The sequence below is a fragment of the Hermetia illucens genome, chromosome 1 (assembly GCF_905115235.1).
Source record: "Hermetia illucens chromosome 1, iHerIll2.2.curated.20191125, whole genome shotgun sequence".
In the NCBI taxonomy this organism is placed as follows: Eukaryota; Metazoa; Arthropoda; class Insecta; order Diptera; family Stratiomyidae; genus Hermetia; species Hermetia illucens.
In genome coordinates, this window is record NC_051849.1 from 147196144 (window position 1) to 147213923 (window position 17780).

Genomic DNA, 17780 nt, shown 5'->3' on the forward strand with positions numbered 1-17780 from the left:
ATCAGATTCGACATTGAGGGTAACGCCGAAATAACAAGAATAATAAGTGAACCCAGTAGAACAGACTGGGAGTGCTACACAAGACATCTGAGTGACAACATGGCTCATCTTCAGGTAAGTAGTGACGCCTGAATGGAAATAGCGCTGGAAACAGTGCAAAGCCTCAAAAGAGTCGCCATTGACGCATATGAGCTGTGCAAATGGAACACGAAACAACTCGGAATGAAAACAGAGGAGTGAAAACTATTCAACCGCGCGAAGCAAACCAAACACTGGCTAAGGTACAAAAATGCATCGACGGCGTATAGAAACCCGGTTAGAATGAAATTGCCTGAGGAAATTCTGTGAAGGCATAGAGTCAGCCACAGAAGCATCCAGGCTACACAAAAATATAGCCAAGCAAAAGATAATAATTTCCGTATGTCTGAAGAAGTAGTTAAGCAGAAGCAGGATCGACTGATGCGGAATACAGCCATGAACATATCTCTCCCGAGGTTGATGTGTGACTCTCCAGAAGTCCAGCCTCTCGTCTACAAAGACCGTTAGTGGGTGGTGATATACCCACACCCTGTACGAAGTGACCCTACTATTTACAAAACGCTGCGGATCTATACCGAGGAGTGGAAAAGCACCTCCTCAATCGTGTGTCCACCGTGCCCATTGGATAGTTTGCAGTCAAGGGTAACTGACCGCATTTAAATGGGGAATCACTGATCCCTGGTCACATCAGTGAGTAAGCCTGACCTTACCGTGCTAGGGGGGTATCGCATATTGGACCTCCTAACCTCCACACTCGTGGGAATCATATGAAAACACAAACGAACACAAATAAAAAACTGAAAGCAGACAAACGGGACCCCATACCGCATACAAACTAACTCATTAGGCGGAGGCGCATTTCCCTAACGGAGGAGACCACAACCAACAATGGTCCCCGCTCAAAAAGCAAGGACGAGCAAAGTACATCTGAGGTCGCCATATCATACGTCCTGAAGGAGATAGGTCTCAGTGGCGCAGGTGTCAATGTGCAATGCTTTTGACATTGGAGAAGTGTTCCAAGGATCGATGGCGAGCACCAATATAGAGTAAACTCCAAGGATAATAGCAGTAGTGGTGGCTCAAGAACCCTGGGAGCACCAAGTCTCATTGGAAAACTGAAGAGACAGTCATTGCATCAGAATACATCCCAAGAGACGACACCTGGATCCCACCGTAATTAGTCGTTAAACTGGCGAAGTTCTGCGAGAGGAAGGCGCTGCCACTTCTTTTCGGGAACACACCAACTTTACCAGCACCAGACTGGAGGTAATAGTCATAGCTCAAGGGAACACTCTGATGATCGGTTTTTTTTCAAGAATTGGAGGGTGTAGGATGTGTCTTCTATATCGGTTCACAGAATAATCAGATTCGACATTGAAGGCAACTCGGAAGTAAATAAGATAATAAGAAATCCCAGGAGAATAGATTGGGACTCCTACACAAGACACGTACGTGACAACATAGCTCATCTACAAGTGAGCGGTGACATCAGGAGCAAAGTAAAGCAGTGGCGGATGGCCTCAACAGAGTCGCCACTGACGCAGCTACCCGGCTATGACAGTCAAGTCATCAAGGGACCTACCCCGAGAGAGCAGTAACCTTGGCAGTATGAGAAAGGCGTACGAAAATTCTTCAACCGGGCGAAATAAACCGGAGACTGGCAGAGCTTTTACACACTGACAGCTTATAGCAAGACGACCAGGGAAGCAAAATGAAAGAATTTCAGGGTATTCTGTGAAGGAATAGAACAAACCACAGAAGCATCCAGACTATTTAAAACTATAGCTACAGGAAAAGCAATATCTTCTATCGGTCTGAAGAAGGAAGATGAGATATTTACCGAGAATGAGGACGACAGGATACATCTGCTTCTCTCTATGACGGAAGTCAATAGCATTCTGCCTGCAACGGACAGAAGGAGGAGAAAGATTAATTGGAAACTCGGCAAAATCACTGAAATCACTTGGAGTGGATGACATTTCCTAACACTACTCTGGAGAGGCCTAAAAATCATCTTAGGATCTCTCCTAAGAGTGGTAAGGAGCAGCATAGCCGTGAGATATACTCGTATACCAAGCGCATGGAGGCGGGCAAACGTGGTTCTTATTCGAAAGGAAAAAAGCTCTGTATGCGATTTTGGACATGGAAGCAGGGTACGATAACGCATCACATACAGAGCTATGAGATGTGCTGATCCGCAAGGGAGCGGGAAGGATCCTAATATTCTAGAAGGCAGAATGTTAGTGAGTAGGCGAATAGGAACACCGCATGTACAAACTACAAGGTTGTAAAGATGATAGAACACTATCACGACTTATGTGGAGTAGTGGGTGAACTCCTTGGATAGCTACCAAACGTTGGAGTCTACGTCCAGGATTACGTTGGTGGCATTGTATCTGTAGGGGCAAATATGAGGGTAACCTATATAATAGAATCCAAACTGGGCAAAGAACTACTAATATCTGGTACGTGAAGGCGCTGCTACCTATCAATCCAGCAAAGTCACCATAGTATCATTCACTGGGAAGAGCCATTAGATTACATTGCAAGAAGTTAAAACGAGAAACAGAGGTCAAATATTCGAGAATTAAACGAGACCAAAAGCTAGTCTGAAAGACATATGTTAGGAACATATGTCTGAAAACTACAAGAACTGCTAACTTGCAGATTTACATCACCCCCAAAATACCGCCCCAGATAAATACTGCCATACCAAGGCCAATGACTACCTATGGATCTAAGCACATAAAACTTAGCACAACAGCCAGGTAGTTTCACAAACTTCAAAGACTGACTTGCGTTTATATTATTATGGCAATGAGGACAAGCCCAACTCCACTCCATCTACACATACAGATGCAAGTGACGAAGACAATCTCCAGAAGATCCGAGATTATCAGCAAGGCGGAGTGAGCGGGTGCCTAAATCACTGGAAGATTAACATTTTTTTTAGGTGAATTACAGATGCTAAGGGTACGGTGGTCAATATAGTTGAACGCTGGCCTCTCGATCTCGCCACCCCGGATTCAAATCTTGGGCGTACGCAATGCTGACCACATTGTCTCCTACAGTGTAAGGTAGTGTACCGTTACGGTCTCGAATAAAGTGATCTAACACGCTTCGAGGCCCTGATCCAATGTGGATTATTGCGCCAACGATTATAATTATTATTGAGAAGTTTAAGACTCGTTGGTGTGGCAGGGTAAATTGGGAGAGCAGCAATTGATTACCTGGGACACTGGCGGATATCTCACAGCAGCTTGAATGGTCGCCAGGTCATTGGCTCTAGGAAAACGTACTTTGAACCGATTGAAAAGCACGCGGAAATATAAACCATGAAAAGATCTGCCTCCTTGAACATGAAAAGGATCTATGGGGTGCAGAACATTGCTATTCTAACAAACAGTCAAGTGGCTATTGAGACCCTTAGGCCCAGCCACGTGAATCCTAAACTGGTATGGAAATGGCTTAACAAACTGAATATGCTCTTTTTAAGACCACATTGCTTTAGAAGGCAATGAAGCAAGAGAAGAACTGCCAGGAAAGCAGCAGAAATAGTTTTGTCTTTAGCATTAGTCTCGCTCGTTACTCTGAGTTAAAAATATTACGTTTTGTTGAAATGAACTTGTATCGTTACGATGGCGGTGGTCACTTCGTCAAATACGTCAAAATTTCAGTAAAACCGCAAAACAAAGTGCATATCATAAAACTTTGACACAAAGTGGAGCCAGCCAATATGCAAACTGGCAGTTCAAATTCAATGTGGCGCCATTCGCAAATCACAAGAGTGCGTTCAAATTCGCTACGTAATTGGAAAAAGAAGTCGCAACATGCACGGACAGGGAGATTAACTTTTAGAATATATGCAGAGTAATATGAAAGAAAATATATCCAATGTCATTAAAAACCAAATGATCGTGTTGAGCCTCGGAGAAATATTAGGGCGTTCACCTCAGTCGACGAGACAGAACAGGCCCCGGTCCTGTCGAGAAATGAGGAAGAGTTCTTGGCGCATAGACAACGTTAGGACGTAATTAAATCATTTCGAGCAAAACAAATACATGTCTACACACTAAATATTGCTATCCTCGCCGAAAAGACCGAGTCCATCAAAAGAGGCGCATTGTCATTTACGCTCTACAACAAACCCGATGATGTAAGGCCAAAATTTGCGCGGTAGAACCCGAACGCGGTAAAAATGGCAATAAACTTCTGCACTTTGACAAATCACAGACTTAATACAGTGTTGAGATTGCCATCTCTGGGGTTTTCCGTGATGTCATTAATGAATTTCACCATTATATCAGCCAATCGCACCATTCACTTCTTAATCGCATACGCAACACAGACAGGTCGACCTGGTGCCGAAAAAACGTGTCTTCTGACAACTGCAAAGAGCTGTAACGTGCCTGCTGGTTACTGTATGGCACTAGATACCATGGAGGAAAAGAATCTGAAGCGCGCAATTAGGGTGTCGAGCGTGTAGTAAATTTGTAGATACTCATTCCTTATAAAAACATCGCACTGCAACATCGGCTGTGGATTGTGGTTTTGCAAATCAAATCACCGACAAAACAGCGTGAGGAATGTTTTGGGCTGCCATATATTAAATAGTGGGGACTTCGTGAGAAAATGACGAAATTATCTTACTAACTCAATTACCAACCATTACGAATGTCGAAGAATCGTGGAACTAAGTTAAAACCACGATTCATAAAGCGGCCTATACAACCCTCAGGGTCACCCCACCAGTTAAGCGGCTCATCAACCGATATACTTGGTTTTGGAATGACGATGTCGCAATGAAGGTCCACGAAAAGAAACGCTTCATAAGTTTCCCGCCGATAAAGCGCTGCCTAACTGACAAATTAACAAGAATACCAATCTGGAGGCGGTCGCTGCTACCCAAGCGCTCCATTACAAAAACTTCTACAATAAACTGGACAGTAGGGATGGTGATAGAGATCTTTATCGACTTGTCGAAAGCCAACACCAACACACACAAGATATCCAACACTTGCGGTGCGATAATGACAAGAACGGTACTTTGCTTATCGACCGACGAGCCGTAGTAACTGGACCTGCCGACATCGCATCTGAATTCTAAGAAGCGAAGGGCTGGAACCCAACACGGTGGCTCAGTGGGCTCCTCAAGAACGCATTTCGCGTATCATTCAAATAACCGTGAATCACGGCAGGTTTGTCAAGAACTACGGATCTACTGACCCAATACACGCTTCGCTGTTACCCATGGAGAAACACCGTTAGAGGAAGCATCGCCCTCTTTACATTAAATTTCTGGATCTAGAGAGGGCGTTTGACCGTGTGCCACACGAGCTCATCTGGTATGCTCTGCGGCAACAGCTAGCGGCAGGAGAACTCGTGTGCTGTTTTAAATTGCTCTACTACGACCCAAGAAGTAAAGTTCCAAGTGTGGTGGGTGTACTAAAACCTCTTCGCGCCTCTGTCGGTGTTCGAGAAGGAACTCACTCTCACCACTATTCTTTGTTCTTGTTATGAACACAGTCACACAGGATATCCAACGTCCAGCGCATTATACACTGCATCTCATGCAACTTGTCCAAAAATAGAGTAATCGCCTCATGCAATACACCCTCAAATTGATTCTGAATCAAATAGAATTTTTGTCCACCGATCCCCATGAAACGGGCACTATTACTGTTAGCGGCGGTGATCTGTTCAAAACTAAGCGATTTAATTATCTCGGCTCAATACTACCGGCCAATGGCGAACTGCGTTATGAAATTGCTTCACGCATCAACAGATCCTGGATGAAGTCGCGTTCCAAAAATTGGGTTCTTTTTGATTGACGTATCAACGAACATGTCAAATGTAAAATTTACCACAACGTCGTCCGCCCTGTCTCCCTTTATTGCTCTGATCTTTAGCCGACTATAAAAGACAATGAACGGTGTCTTGCGGCAATGGAGGCGAAGATTTTGCGTTGGACTAGTGAGCTAACATGCTTTGATTACCCCCGAAATGCAGATATCCACGATCGATATGAGGTTTCACCGATCCAGGAAAAATTTTAGATGGTATGGTCACGAAATTGATGCTAATGAGAATTCACTTGCCAAGATTGGTCTGAACATCGAAGTCGATGGTACGCAACCGGAAGGCCGGCTGGAAACAGGAATGCAGGACTGTATCTAGATTAGGCAAATGACAGAACAAAATAGCGCACCCACAGCCGTAGAGAGAATTCGAAGCCGGAGCGAAAATTACGTGGAAAACGGGCCATGGATAAAAATTGAACGGTTCTAGGGAAATAAATTATGCGGGCTCGCCTATTACCTGTTTTTTTTCATGGCGCGGAATCTCCCCTTTCCACTCCCCTCTTGCCAGGCGTGAGTGCGTCCGAGCCGGCCTCGCTTACAAACGGGACAAAGGCTAAAGGAAAAGAAGTAAGATTCTGACATTATATTATGTATTCAGGGGATAAAGATCCTCCGAAAGAACAAAATTTCGACCTTTATTAATAGTGAACAAATTTGCAGCTTCACGTATAAATTTTATTGCTGAAAAATGATTCTTCCTAGATTATGTTAAACGCAGATTTCTAGTCAGTTAATTTCTGTCTATTAACTATATTTTGATAATATCGGGATGTAATGTATTTAAATTTTATTATGACTTTTTCAGATTTTATCGTTATGTAGTTTCTGAGAACGAAACTAGCTCCATTTTATGGTGCGAATATGTTGGGTCGTAACTCTCCTTATAATAGGTTAGATTGGAAAAGTACTAATTGCGCTCTCTCATTCGATATCACAGATTTCGCAACAACAAGAGCCCATTTTTTTAAAGTAAATTGCGAAGGATAGCCTGACAGACAAACAGAGAGACATTGATTTTATTTTAATAAGATTTCATTTTACACAAGGCCTCGAAAAAAGTCGCCTCCGTTATTTCATCTGGGGTTAAGTGGAAAATATCCGACCCTTATTAAACATGAAATATAAAATTTAAGGGCGTCATCCCCTATGAAGGCCGTTTTTCTTTTGGCTTTCTTTAGAAATTTTTTGTGAAGAACTGGAGAAAGATACAAATACAAATTTTCCGCCATAGATTCATTAATATCTTGAGCATGCATAGTAACTTTTCCAGCCCGATCGTATTGTTCGTTATTGAAATACAGAGCAATTTATACACCCATCTCCAAAAAAAAGTGTTTCTCTGCTGCCACGGTAGAGGGCGCTGCGATCCTTTTAGATAAAAAAGTAAACGGCATTTTAACGTCACCTTACTACAGTGCGCAAACTAGGATTATTAAAAAATATTAAAAACTAAATTCTTGGTGCCTTGTTAAACTTTTTTTTGAATTTTGGTGTTTTTTTACGACTTTTTTAATGAATAAAAAAAACTACTGAATCAATCGCAATTATCCTAGTTTGCGTAGAAATATGTTCTCAATAAGTGATGAATATTTCAACGAATTTCGTTGGGTAGATTTTCGGCTATGGTGGCAGCCGATTTTCAACATGCGGTTTCGAGAAAAAAGCATTTAAAAAGTAGAATGCGATTTTTAGCCATCAACCTTAACTGACCATTAATCTACTATACCTCGTCCATAAACCTTAGGTTTCTTGAAGAAACACATGTACGGCCTTGGCTTCAATTCTTGTCCTTTTAGCGAAGTCATTCGAACGTCATTCGGACCGATAAATACGAGCTTTATTACAGCGATCGACATAAATCTAACCTGTGACTTATCACGTGTTTAACAATACAATTTCCGAACTACTTCGAACATCAAAAAATCAGTTTACTCATATATTCTACACTATATCAAGATACAATTGATGCCCAAAAAACAAATTCGATTCCGCGGATCCGGCACACGGGATGACTGATGATGGAGGCTATTAACGGAAAAGCTAGCAGTTGAAACGATCCAATAATAAACGTCACCGTGTCAAAGGGTGAGAGAAGTTGAATATGATCACCACATCATCGAACTCCTGAAATATCTATAGGACCTTTGGTCACCTAGAGTATTATGACCCTTCCCTTTTCTTTTACGAGCTGGCTTGCAGCGGTCCTTAGGGGCATTATTGACAGACTGCATTAAAAATCATTTTATTTATGAAGATTAATATCTCACTCAGCGATAAGTTTGCTTAACATGAGAATGACAACGACAAAAAGCGATAGCACTTAGTTCATTAGGCTGGTTTTACTACAAAGCAATTGTTGTTATAAACTATGCAGTAATGGCCTGCAAATGCCAGTTAACTTTGAATAATAAAACTTGTATAATAGTTAAGTAGTAAACTAGCAAACGCTCCATACGTGATAATCAAATTGCAGCCTTCCAGTTGTGAAGTTGCTGTAACACCGATTACTTAGGCAGGGAAAATATCATTTGGAATGGATCGCTGGCAAAACAAAATAGCCGTAGTGACCGGTGCTAGCGCCGGAATAGGTGCAACAATTGTTAAGAGTTTGCTCCAAGCGAACTTGACTGTAGTGGGTTTGGCAAGAAGAAAAGAGAAAATCCTTGAAATACGTGATAGTCTACCAAAAGAAAAACAATCCCGATTGCATGCCGTGAAGTGTGACATCACCAACGAGGGTGAAGTCAAGTACGCTTTTGACTGGATCGAAAAAAACCTTGGTGGAACTGACATTCTAGTGAATAATGCGGGAGTTGTACGGAATAAAACTTGCCTCATTAGTCCGGGGAACACGGCCGATATGAAAGAGATCGTCGATACTAACATCATGGGATTCCTGTATTGTACGCGTGAGGCTTTCAATTCAATGAAGGCCCGCAATTTTGATGGGCATATAATCGTCATTAATAGTGTCTTAGGGCACAAGGTGGCAAATTTCATTGGCAGTAAAGCTATTGTTTCGACGAATATGTACAGTCCTTCCAAATACGCAGTAACTGCTATGGTCGAAACGTACCGACAAGAGTTCGCAAATGCTGGTACCAAGGTGAAAATTACGGTAAGCTTGTATTTCCTTGGCTGGATATATAATATATAGCATATTTGAGTTGGGGGGACAAGGTCTTATTTTTATTTCGTCTAATTCCAGAGTATCAGCCCTGGAATGGTGAACACGGAACTCATCTCGGAAAGAACGCGAGCACTAAACTTACCAATGCTTGAGAGCGAAGATATTGCGAATGCTATTCTCTACGCTCTATCAACTCCACCACATGTACAGGTAATTTATGCTGCTTATGTTATGCTGTCATATTCGTATTATAGGCAGACTTAATTCCCCACATTTATATCCCTGGTTTCATTACAGGTGCATGATATCATAATAAAACCAGTGGGCGAGCCAGTATAAATAGTGATCGCTTCTCGGAATAGCATGGCCTTCAAAGCCCGTTGTGAGTAAAGGTGATAATTATAATAAAGTCGGATTTATATTGTTGATACTTGGATTCTCAATGGAAATAGAAGAAAAGGTGCCTTGCACTATATGTCGTTAATAAAAATGTTCGATTCTACAAAAATAAATTATGAATAATCCCCTGGTTGTAAGCCTACCGTTGTTAATTAAATCTGAAATGTGGTACCTATAGTATATCACTAATCGTGAATCGTTTCAATGCTGAACTATGGTACTTCTAAAATAGCTGTTTCGTAATTAATTATGCGTAACTCACTGTTTTTCCTTTGGGTTCAAAGGCTAATTACCTCTCAGGAGTACGAGTAGAGACAGCGAAGAGTGCTGAAAGCATCAATGAGAGCGACCAGCTACAAAAGAAGCTGAAAAGTTACATCCATTTTGGATGATCATCGGGTCTACTGAGAGTTGGAAGTGGGCTTCCTAATGCCAACATGCCAAAAGGTCATAACCACTGACTTTGCTCCCAAGCAACCAATATATCACCCAATTGATTATACGAGAGGCTTTACGAGAGCACCTCCACACTCCGCAATTAATCAAGGATGTGTTATTAAATCTTTAATTATCGAAATGTCATGCCTGCCAGGTTTAGTTATTTTGTTACCTGGTTATACCAATAATCATTCAAATCACTTTACAGCGGGGGTGGGAATAAACCGAATGAAATCGGCGTACCGGGAATTCGCTACATTTTTGTGGCGGGCCCTGGACTCCTCCAAAGTTGTCAAAATACAGCGTGAACTGTATGACTAGTGGCAACAGCTATCAAGTCTCAATTTTTTTGCAAAAGATGTGCCCAAAAATGTTTTCATTATTTGGAATTCAAACCCGGCAACTAGTTCTAACAAAAGATAACGAATTTATCATTGATCCTTCTGGTCGTCCTGAGGCCAATAACCATTTCTAAGAAAATTGATACGATAGGCGGACATACAGACATACGCACGGCCCGACAGACCTGTGAGGTTGTCGATATGCCTCGACCACAGCGCCTCGTTGATTGATAACTTGGCCACCGTGGCATCTAATACTATCTAATGCCAAGAATACCAATAACGAAGGCAAAAGATGACGGACTGAAAGCAAGTTGTCGGTGGTCGAAGGCGGTTTCGGCACCCACCACATTTGTCCAAGAAGGACGACCGCCAGAGTTAGTTACTCCAAGAATCTCTCCAGGTGTTTGTGCCATTCAAAAAAAGGTCTACAATTCTCCCATTTTTACCAAAGCCAAATGCTGGGGTTGATGGAGTCTTTAAACAGGGTGATCCCGCCGCCGGCTTATAGAGAACAGAACCTTGACATGGAAGAACTAACATTCATGCAGCTTGGAGCAAAAATAGTTGAGCTGTCAGAGTTTGTATATTACAAGTACAAGTGTACCAAGCTATCGAAAACATAGTGGGAGCCATTAGGCCTCTCCATAATAGATCACAGGAGGAAAAAAAGGACCCAAGAAAAAATCGGTCGACCCAACAGTATTACAGGGTAAGGCCTAACTGTAAGGCCATCGACCTGCTAACAAATAAAAGAGTGCGGGAAAAACATGGATATCACCAAGTGCCTAAATGGAAAGAAAGCTGAACAAAAGGGAATACTTTAAGGATCTCTGCTCTGAGGTGACTACAAACCCAAGGGAAAGCACCTATAGAGTTGTGATGGGACGATTCAGTGGCCGGTCATCTCGGAAAATCACGCGCCCTACCCTCTTGTTGAAAATCATCTTGGGGATATTTCGTCTGCAAGAGAGTTGCCCGAAGCGTGCTTGTCTGAGAGGATAGAAGAAGCGAAAGAATTGCTGCCTACGGCTCGCGAAGCTCCGGGAGTGCCATCCTCCTATAGACCCATATGCCTTGAAGACATTATGGGGAAAATTCTGAAGCGGCTAATCTATAATAGATTGCTCTCGACTGTAGAGGTTTTTCAGCAGCATGGGTTCCGTAAAGCCCGATCAACCAGTGATGCTATCAAATTAGGTACTAACTTGACCGGAAACGCAATTCATGAAAAGTGTCGTAAAAGCCAATATTGCGTGGTGATGACCCTAAGCGTACACAGAACTTCCTAGTGACGATTGGTGATCCCACCTATTTCGCTACTATTATGGATAGCTAATTGCAATAACTGAAGCTCGAGTACGACACCGATAATGGACCTCAGAAGTACGCTGTCTTCACGGGTGTCCCACAAGGCTCATGTACTTAATTTATCGGTTCCAGAGGAATTGATGGGTTACGCCGCCGACACAGCATTTTAAATTAACACTACATCTTTAAAAACTTTGAGCACGTTTTTAAGGTTTTGTTGAAAACAAATAGATTTTTACGAAAATTATCTTCTACTATGGAATGACAGATGATCAAAGGAATTTTCCTTATTTAAAATCGAAAGTAAAGCAAAGATGACTGAAACTCAAGGTTTGAAGAAACCTTTGAGATTCCAATAGAAGAACGAAGATCACGAGGACGACCATGTATATCTTTTGAAAAATTAAGGAGGTCATCCCGTGTGTGAGAGTCCAAGAAATCGATTTTTTCGTGTGCCATCACGTGTTTTCAGATATAACGTAAAATGTTTGGAAAAAGTGATTTTTCGATATTCATTCATTCAAAAATTACCGGCTAAACAGGTAAAGTCCTGTTGTAAGGTTTATGTCGATCGTCGTAGTGTAGCGCGAATTCACCGGTTTGAACGACGCTCGGATGACCACTATTAGAACGAGAGTTGAAGCCTAGCAACAATAAACAGCTTTACATAACTTTCTTGAAGAAACTGATGACTTATTGACCAGGTTTAGCGGATTAACGGTCAGTTAAAATTTTATTGCTAATAATCACATTTTAATATTAAAATTTTATCCCTTAGGGAGAGGTAATTTGACACCAGTGAAGCAATTTCGACCTGCTGTAATTTTGTTAATTTTCACTAAACTTTCCAGTATGCTGTATCATATCGAAACCTATATTAGTACAAAATTTCACGGATGTAGGATGAACTTAAGGGTTCGCAGTAAATTCTCAAAATATGATAATATACTGGGTGCGGCAGCATAACTTCCTTTTTTAAAATGCGCGCCACTCAGTTAGTTGATGTCATAGCGGAGCGCTAGTGGTCTCGTTTAAGAGGGGATACTGTAAAGTTTTGTCCCGTGCCTTTGCCGTGGAGGTTTACTTTTCAAGCGGATGTTCGGTTATTGCAACACAGCGTGCATTTCGGAATCGCTTTAATTTAGCCCCGTTGGCTCCCGTCCCAGACCGCAAATCAATTGTTACATGGGTCACTACATTCAGACAAACTGCAAGTGCGACAAAAGGAAGAACTGGAGTCCCTCGGCCCGTTAGAGCACCTGCGAACATTGAAACAGTGAGAGCGTCAATGTTGCGATCGCCACGGCGTTCTGCGCCAAACACGCATCTGCCCTTGGACTATCCGATCGTTCTGATGATCGTGATGATCTTCATTTTCATCCCTATAAGATGGCGATAGTGCAGGAACTTTCAGAACGTGACTTCAATTCTCGGATGAACGCGTGTGAGCTTCTTCTTGATGTCGTTCCCGAGGGTGCTATTGTTTTTTTTAGCGATGAAGCCCATTTTCATTTGTGTGGGTCGGTTAACAAACGAAAAATGCGCTACTGGGCAGACACCAACCCTCGAGAATTGCATCAAAAGCCTTTGCATTCACCCAAAGTCACAGTGTGGTGTGCAATTTCCTCAGCTGGAATTATTGGTCCCTGGTTTTTTGAGGAAAATGAGGTTACAGTGACAATGAATTCGGACCGGTATGTAAACATGCTTTTGGAAAATTTGGATTTGGGGGACACTTGATTCCAATTATACGGTGCAACAGCACACACTTCAAGAGCATCGATGGCTGTTTTGAGGGAACACTTTCCAGAGCGCCTTATCTCAATTAGAGGCGATTTGGAATGACCAGCACGCTCTCCCGATCTCTCCCCTTGTGATTTTTTTCTATGGGGTTTTTTGAAATCCCGTGTTTATGTAAACCGTCCAAGAAGCCTACAAGATTTGAAGACCAACATCCAAGAGGAAATTGCCAACATAACACCTGCTATGCTAACAAGAGTCATGACAAACGCCAGAAATCGGTTTACGCAATGTATGGAGAATGGGAGACGTCACCTAACAGATTTGATCTTCAAAACAATGTAAATAAAAACTTTAGACATGTACCTACATTATAAAAAATAAATAAATATTTTCCGATGCATATTATAGTTTTTATTGAGTTTTGAAAAAAGGAAGTTATGCTGCCGCACCCTGTACTATTAATAACTTTATTTGATTAGATACCATAATGAAGAGTATTTTTGAGCGTGGATACCACGTGCGTGGAACACAATAATTTTTTTCAGATTTTTCGGTTGAATAGTTTCTGAGAATAGGTGTTTGAAGTAGTTTCGGACCCCCACACTCCCCCATTTATAACCAATATCAAAACTAATTATACTTTGAAAAGTCCCAATCGAGACCAATTATTCAAGGCAAGGAAAACGAAGGAAGTTTGCGCCATCCGAGGTTATGGATTTATTATTGATCATCTTCCATAAGGTGGAAAAAGAAATACTTCCAAGATACTCAAAGGTATCACCCCAAAACGTCCCAATACCAAATGAGCATATTCGAAAGCAGACGAAAAGATTTCCCGTTTACGCCACTGGTAGCACTTCAATTTTTTATTGATGGCGATTTAGCCAGACCACAATATGAATTAGCAAGATCAACAAATAAATGCATTACCCTTGTTGTGACCTTTTCTTAAGGGTAAAACGAGAATATTAGCTACCCAAAGACTCCTTACAGGTAGATAGAAACCTTTTCTTGATCACTGTCGTCTACGTACAAATCGTTCACGGAAAAGAAAGTAAGGAATTTGTCTGGAAAACTGGATTTGGACGAATATTCTGCACGCAGTTCAAATGTATATGCTTTTAGCATGTCAGACTATTCACTTTTGTGTGATATGGAGATTCAATATCTTGACTTTTAGTAGATTTACTGTAACATGGTCAATAATAGTAGAATTTCACAGAAATTTTATAGTACCTTCTCTTATATCTTGTTATAATAAAAGGTACCCTGCTTTTCTTTATATTATATATTGGATTTGTGACTATAGAATGAACTTAAGGGGAATTTTCAGTAAATTTCATGAAGTAACATATTATTATTAATTTTACTTGGACAGATATCGGCAAGGAGATTATTTTAATGTCTAAGAATGTATAGGAAGAGCTTTATGGTTTTTCAGATTTTTTTTCGGTTGGGTAGCTTCTGAGAATAGATCAGTGAAATAAGTTATCAATTTCAATCGCCCGGGCTCCTCCCCTGTAAAATGAATGTCAAAACTAGGATCTCCCATGGATCTACCACGAAAAGTACATACCAATTGAGACCTTTCCTTTGATACCACACATGACTATATTTGGTGGAAAACAAAACATACACATTCCTTTTGCATGCAGCTGGACGCTTCGGGTACAACAGTTTTGTGTTCGTCTTATGCTAGGAACTCTCTATGCATGGTTTTCCATTTTTAGATAGCTAAAAATGCAAAACACACCTTCATTAATTGCCAAACTCCAAGGTATACGTATATAAAACAAATAAACAAACGTTTCCTACATAACCAAATTGATCTAACGCATCCTCACGCCTTTCCACTTTACTTCGCGCACAAAAGCATACATATATGTACTTAAATTAAATACCACGGGTACTAACGAGGCATAGAGGCCTAGATTTCGTAGATGCGTCATTGTATTTTTTTGTGATTTTTCGGTTGGATAGGTTCTGAGAACGAAACTGGCTTCTCTTTTTGGGGCACACATTTTACTGTCCCAGTCCTATAAGTTTAACCCGAAAAGTACTAATCTAGCTTACATGACCATACCCTGTGAGAAAAAATATTCTACCCTCCTTTCGCATGCATGGGGAGCCCCCTCTTAAACTGAAGACAAAATGGCACCACGCTAAATGTGAAGGGATTCACAGATCATGCCCCCTCACCATTCATAACAATTAGTTCAGCCGTTTTCAAGTAAACCCCAGGTAACCAGCAGACAGAATGACATTAAATGGATTTTAATAAGATTTTGTTAATCTTAAAAAGAAAGGATGACAGGCAAACAAAAAGAGGGGCCCCTCATCTTTAAACTGAGCAGGAGGCTACATGCCAGGAAAACAGGATACCTAAAGCCAAGAAGGGCGTCAGGCCAGCCTACGAAAGCATTGAACGAAGGAAGCTTCCTCGTTCCTCCATGTTACACAATGCATCACCAAGGCGCATTTATGCCTAGGGGACGCTCATTCCCCAGTAGAAGGCCCAACTACAGGTGCAATAGTGAATTGACCAGCCTTCGATCAGCCTATACCGAGTCAGACGAACAGCTCAGAGGGTGGCAGGAAGGAGTGATCAGAGACAAAAGGAGCATGCTTAAAAGATAGCCCGCAAAAACCTCAAGCTTGCCATTCATCGGAGCAAGAGGGAATGTTTTAAGGAGCTCTCCTCGGAAGCGGTTGTAAATCCGTGGGGAAGCGCCTATAAAATTGTGATGGGAGGGTTGAGAGGACGGTCATCCCACTGATGACGTGTTCTACTCTCTTGTTGAAAATCATCCAAGAGTTATTTCCTCTCAAGAGACGTGTGACGACAGTTTCTGCAGAAACCACGGGCGAGTTGTTGGAGATCTGCAGCAGACTAGGTGATAACAAAGCTTCGGGCCTGGACGGCATACTGAAGAGAGTCCTTAAGCTCGCCGTTGATGCCATCATATTATTATATAATTAGATCCTTATAAGAACGTGCTTGGCCAGGATTGGTGTTCTCACTTAGCTTGCAGCTATTGTCGATAGCTACCTGCGAGAACGGACGATCTGATGTGATACCGATGATGAATCTAACGAGTACTTTGTCTCCGCGGGTGCCCCACAGAGCTCCTTACTGGGCCCACTACTGTGGAACATCACGTATAGTGATGTACTTAACCTTCCGGTTCCAGAGGAGGCCATGATAATTTACGCCGATGATGTAGTATTGGTTGTAATTCCAAAGCATCTAAATGATACTGAGTTATGCTCTTGCGATGCAATGAGAGCAGCGGCCTGGTTAGAGAGCACTGGACTGGCACTTTTGAAGAAAAGAACGAAAGCGGCCCTCATCACAAAGTTCCGGAAGCGAAAATAAGGCCCGAATCAGAAGCGGCAATGACATCATCAATTCCAAGCCGACCATCAAATAGTTGGGTATGATGATAGATTTGAACAACACGTGAAATATGCTTATGACAACGGATCCATGGCGAATATGGCCCTGGAAGAGATAATGCCGAACGAGGGAGAGGTAGATTTGTAGGCTACTTATTGCCGAAAAGGAGAAATCTCTAAATAGATGGGAAAAGCGTTGGGACCACTCGGGTTAGGATGTAATCCCTAACATTAAGGAGTGGCTGAGGGAGACAACATGATGGGCATTAATGGCTAAAAATCCCACACACCCGTGTCAAGTTTAGAGTCTTTTGAAGATTTCCACCTACTTACAAAACAAAAAAAATACAGAAAGGACCGATTTTAATAAGATTTTGCTTTACACAAAGTTTGAAAGATATTTTTGGGCATATAAATTTTGCAAATCAACCTATGTGAGGCCGTTTATTTGATCGGAGCATTGCTGTATATATTGTATATCATTATACATATAGACCATATAGTCCGGTCATTCTAACTAAAAATTGGGGGCGACCTCAGAATTCATTCCGTCAATACCGATTGACATCAAATTTGGGGTGAGAGTAGAGCGTGAGATATTTATAAAAAAAAATGATTTATGATTTTAAATAGAAAAAAATTTTGGAGTAAATCTATTCTTTCCAAAACTACGCCCTCTAAATCCACCAAATTTTCAGAATTTATTGCAAGAGCTAAATAACAGTAGATACTCAAGGGATTCGCCTTGCTCTCAATTTATATGGGAAAACTAGGTATTGATTTTATTCATTTTTATATCAAAAATTCAGGTAACTGCATTTTTCATCATAGCTCTGTTATTTTCTATCACACTAGCTTCGATCATAATAATAATAATAATCGTTAGCGCAACAATCCAATTTCCTTGAAGTGTGTTAGAACACTTCACGCTATAACTCAGTCTGTATTGCACCTAAAATAAACAAGTCGGAATACCGGAAGCTCGCGCTTCGGGTATAAAGGTTTTGTGTTCATCTTATCTAAGAAATTTCAACTAACATTTTTCTATCCGTATATAGCTACAAAACTACGAAACATACGTACATATTACAGCCGTAGATGTTACGTTCACCCGAAACAAAC

The 17780-nt window shown here is 41.4% G+C and overlaps 1 protein-coding gene across 1 annotated transcript; it reads left to right on the forward strand.

Moving 5' to 3' along the window:
• Window positions 1–8360: 8360 nt before the first annotated feature.
• Window positions 8361–9496, forward strand: LOC119661504 (farnesol dehydrogenase-like). Its single transcript, XM_038070871.1, has 3 exons — window positions 8361–9018; window positions 9109–9240; window positions 9328–9496. Exons 1-3 carry the CDS (start codon window positions 8434–8436, stop codon window positions 9367–9369), a joined length of 759 nt encoding a protein of 252 aa, XP_037926799.1. The 5' UTR covers window positions 8361–8433; the 3' UTR covers window positions 9370–9496.
• Window positions 9497–17780: the final 8284 nt, after the last annotated feature.

Bases quoted from the DNA above. Each gene is read 5' to 3' on its own strand.
- LOC119661504 (XM_038070871.1), top strand. From the start codon at position 8,434: ATGGATCGCTGGCAAAACAAAATAGCCGTAGTGACCGGTGCTAGCGCC. The intron at 9,019-9,108 runs GTAAGCTTGTAT...GTCTAATTCCAG, and splicing joins GTACCAAGGTGAAAATTACG to AGTATCAGCCCTGGAATGGT. The intron at 9,241-9,327 runs GTAATTTATGCT...GTTTCATTACAG, and splicing joins CAACTCCACCACATGTACAG to GTGCATGATATCATAATAAA.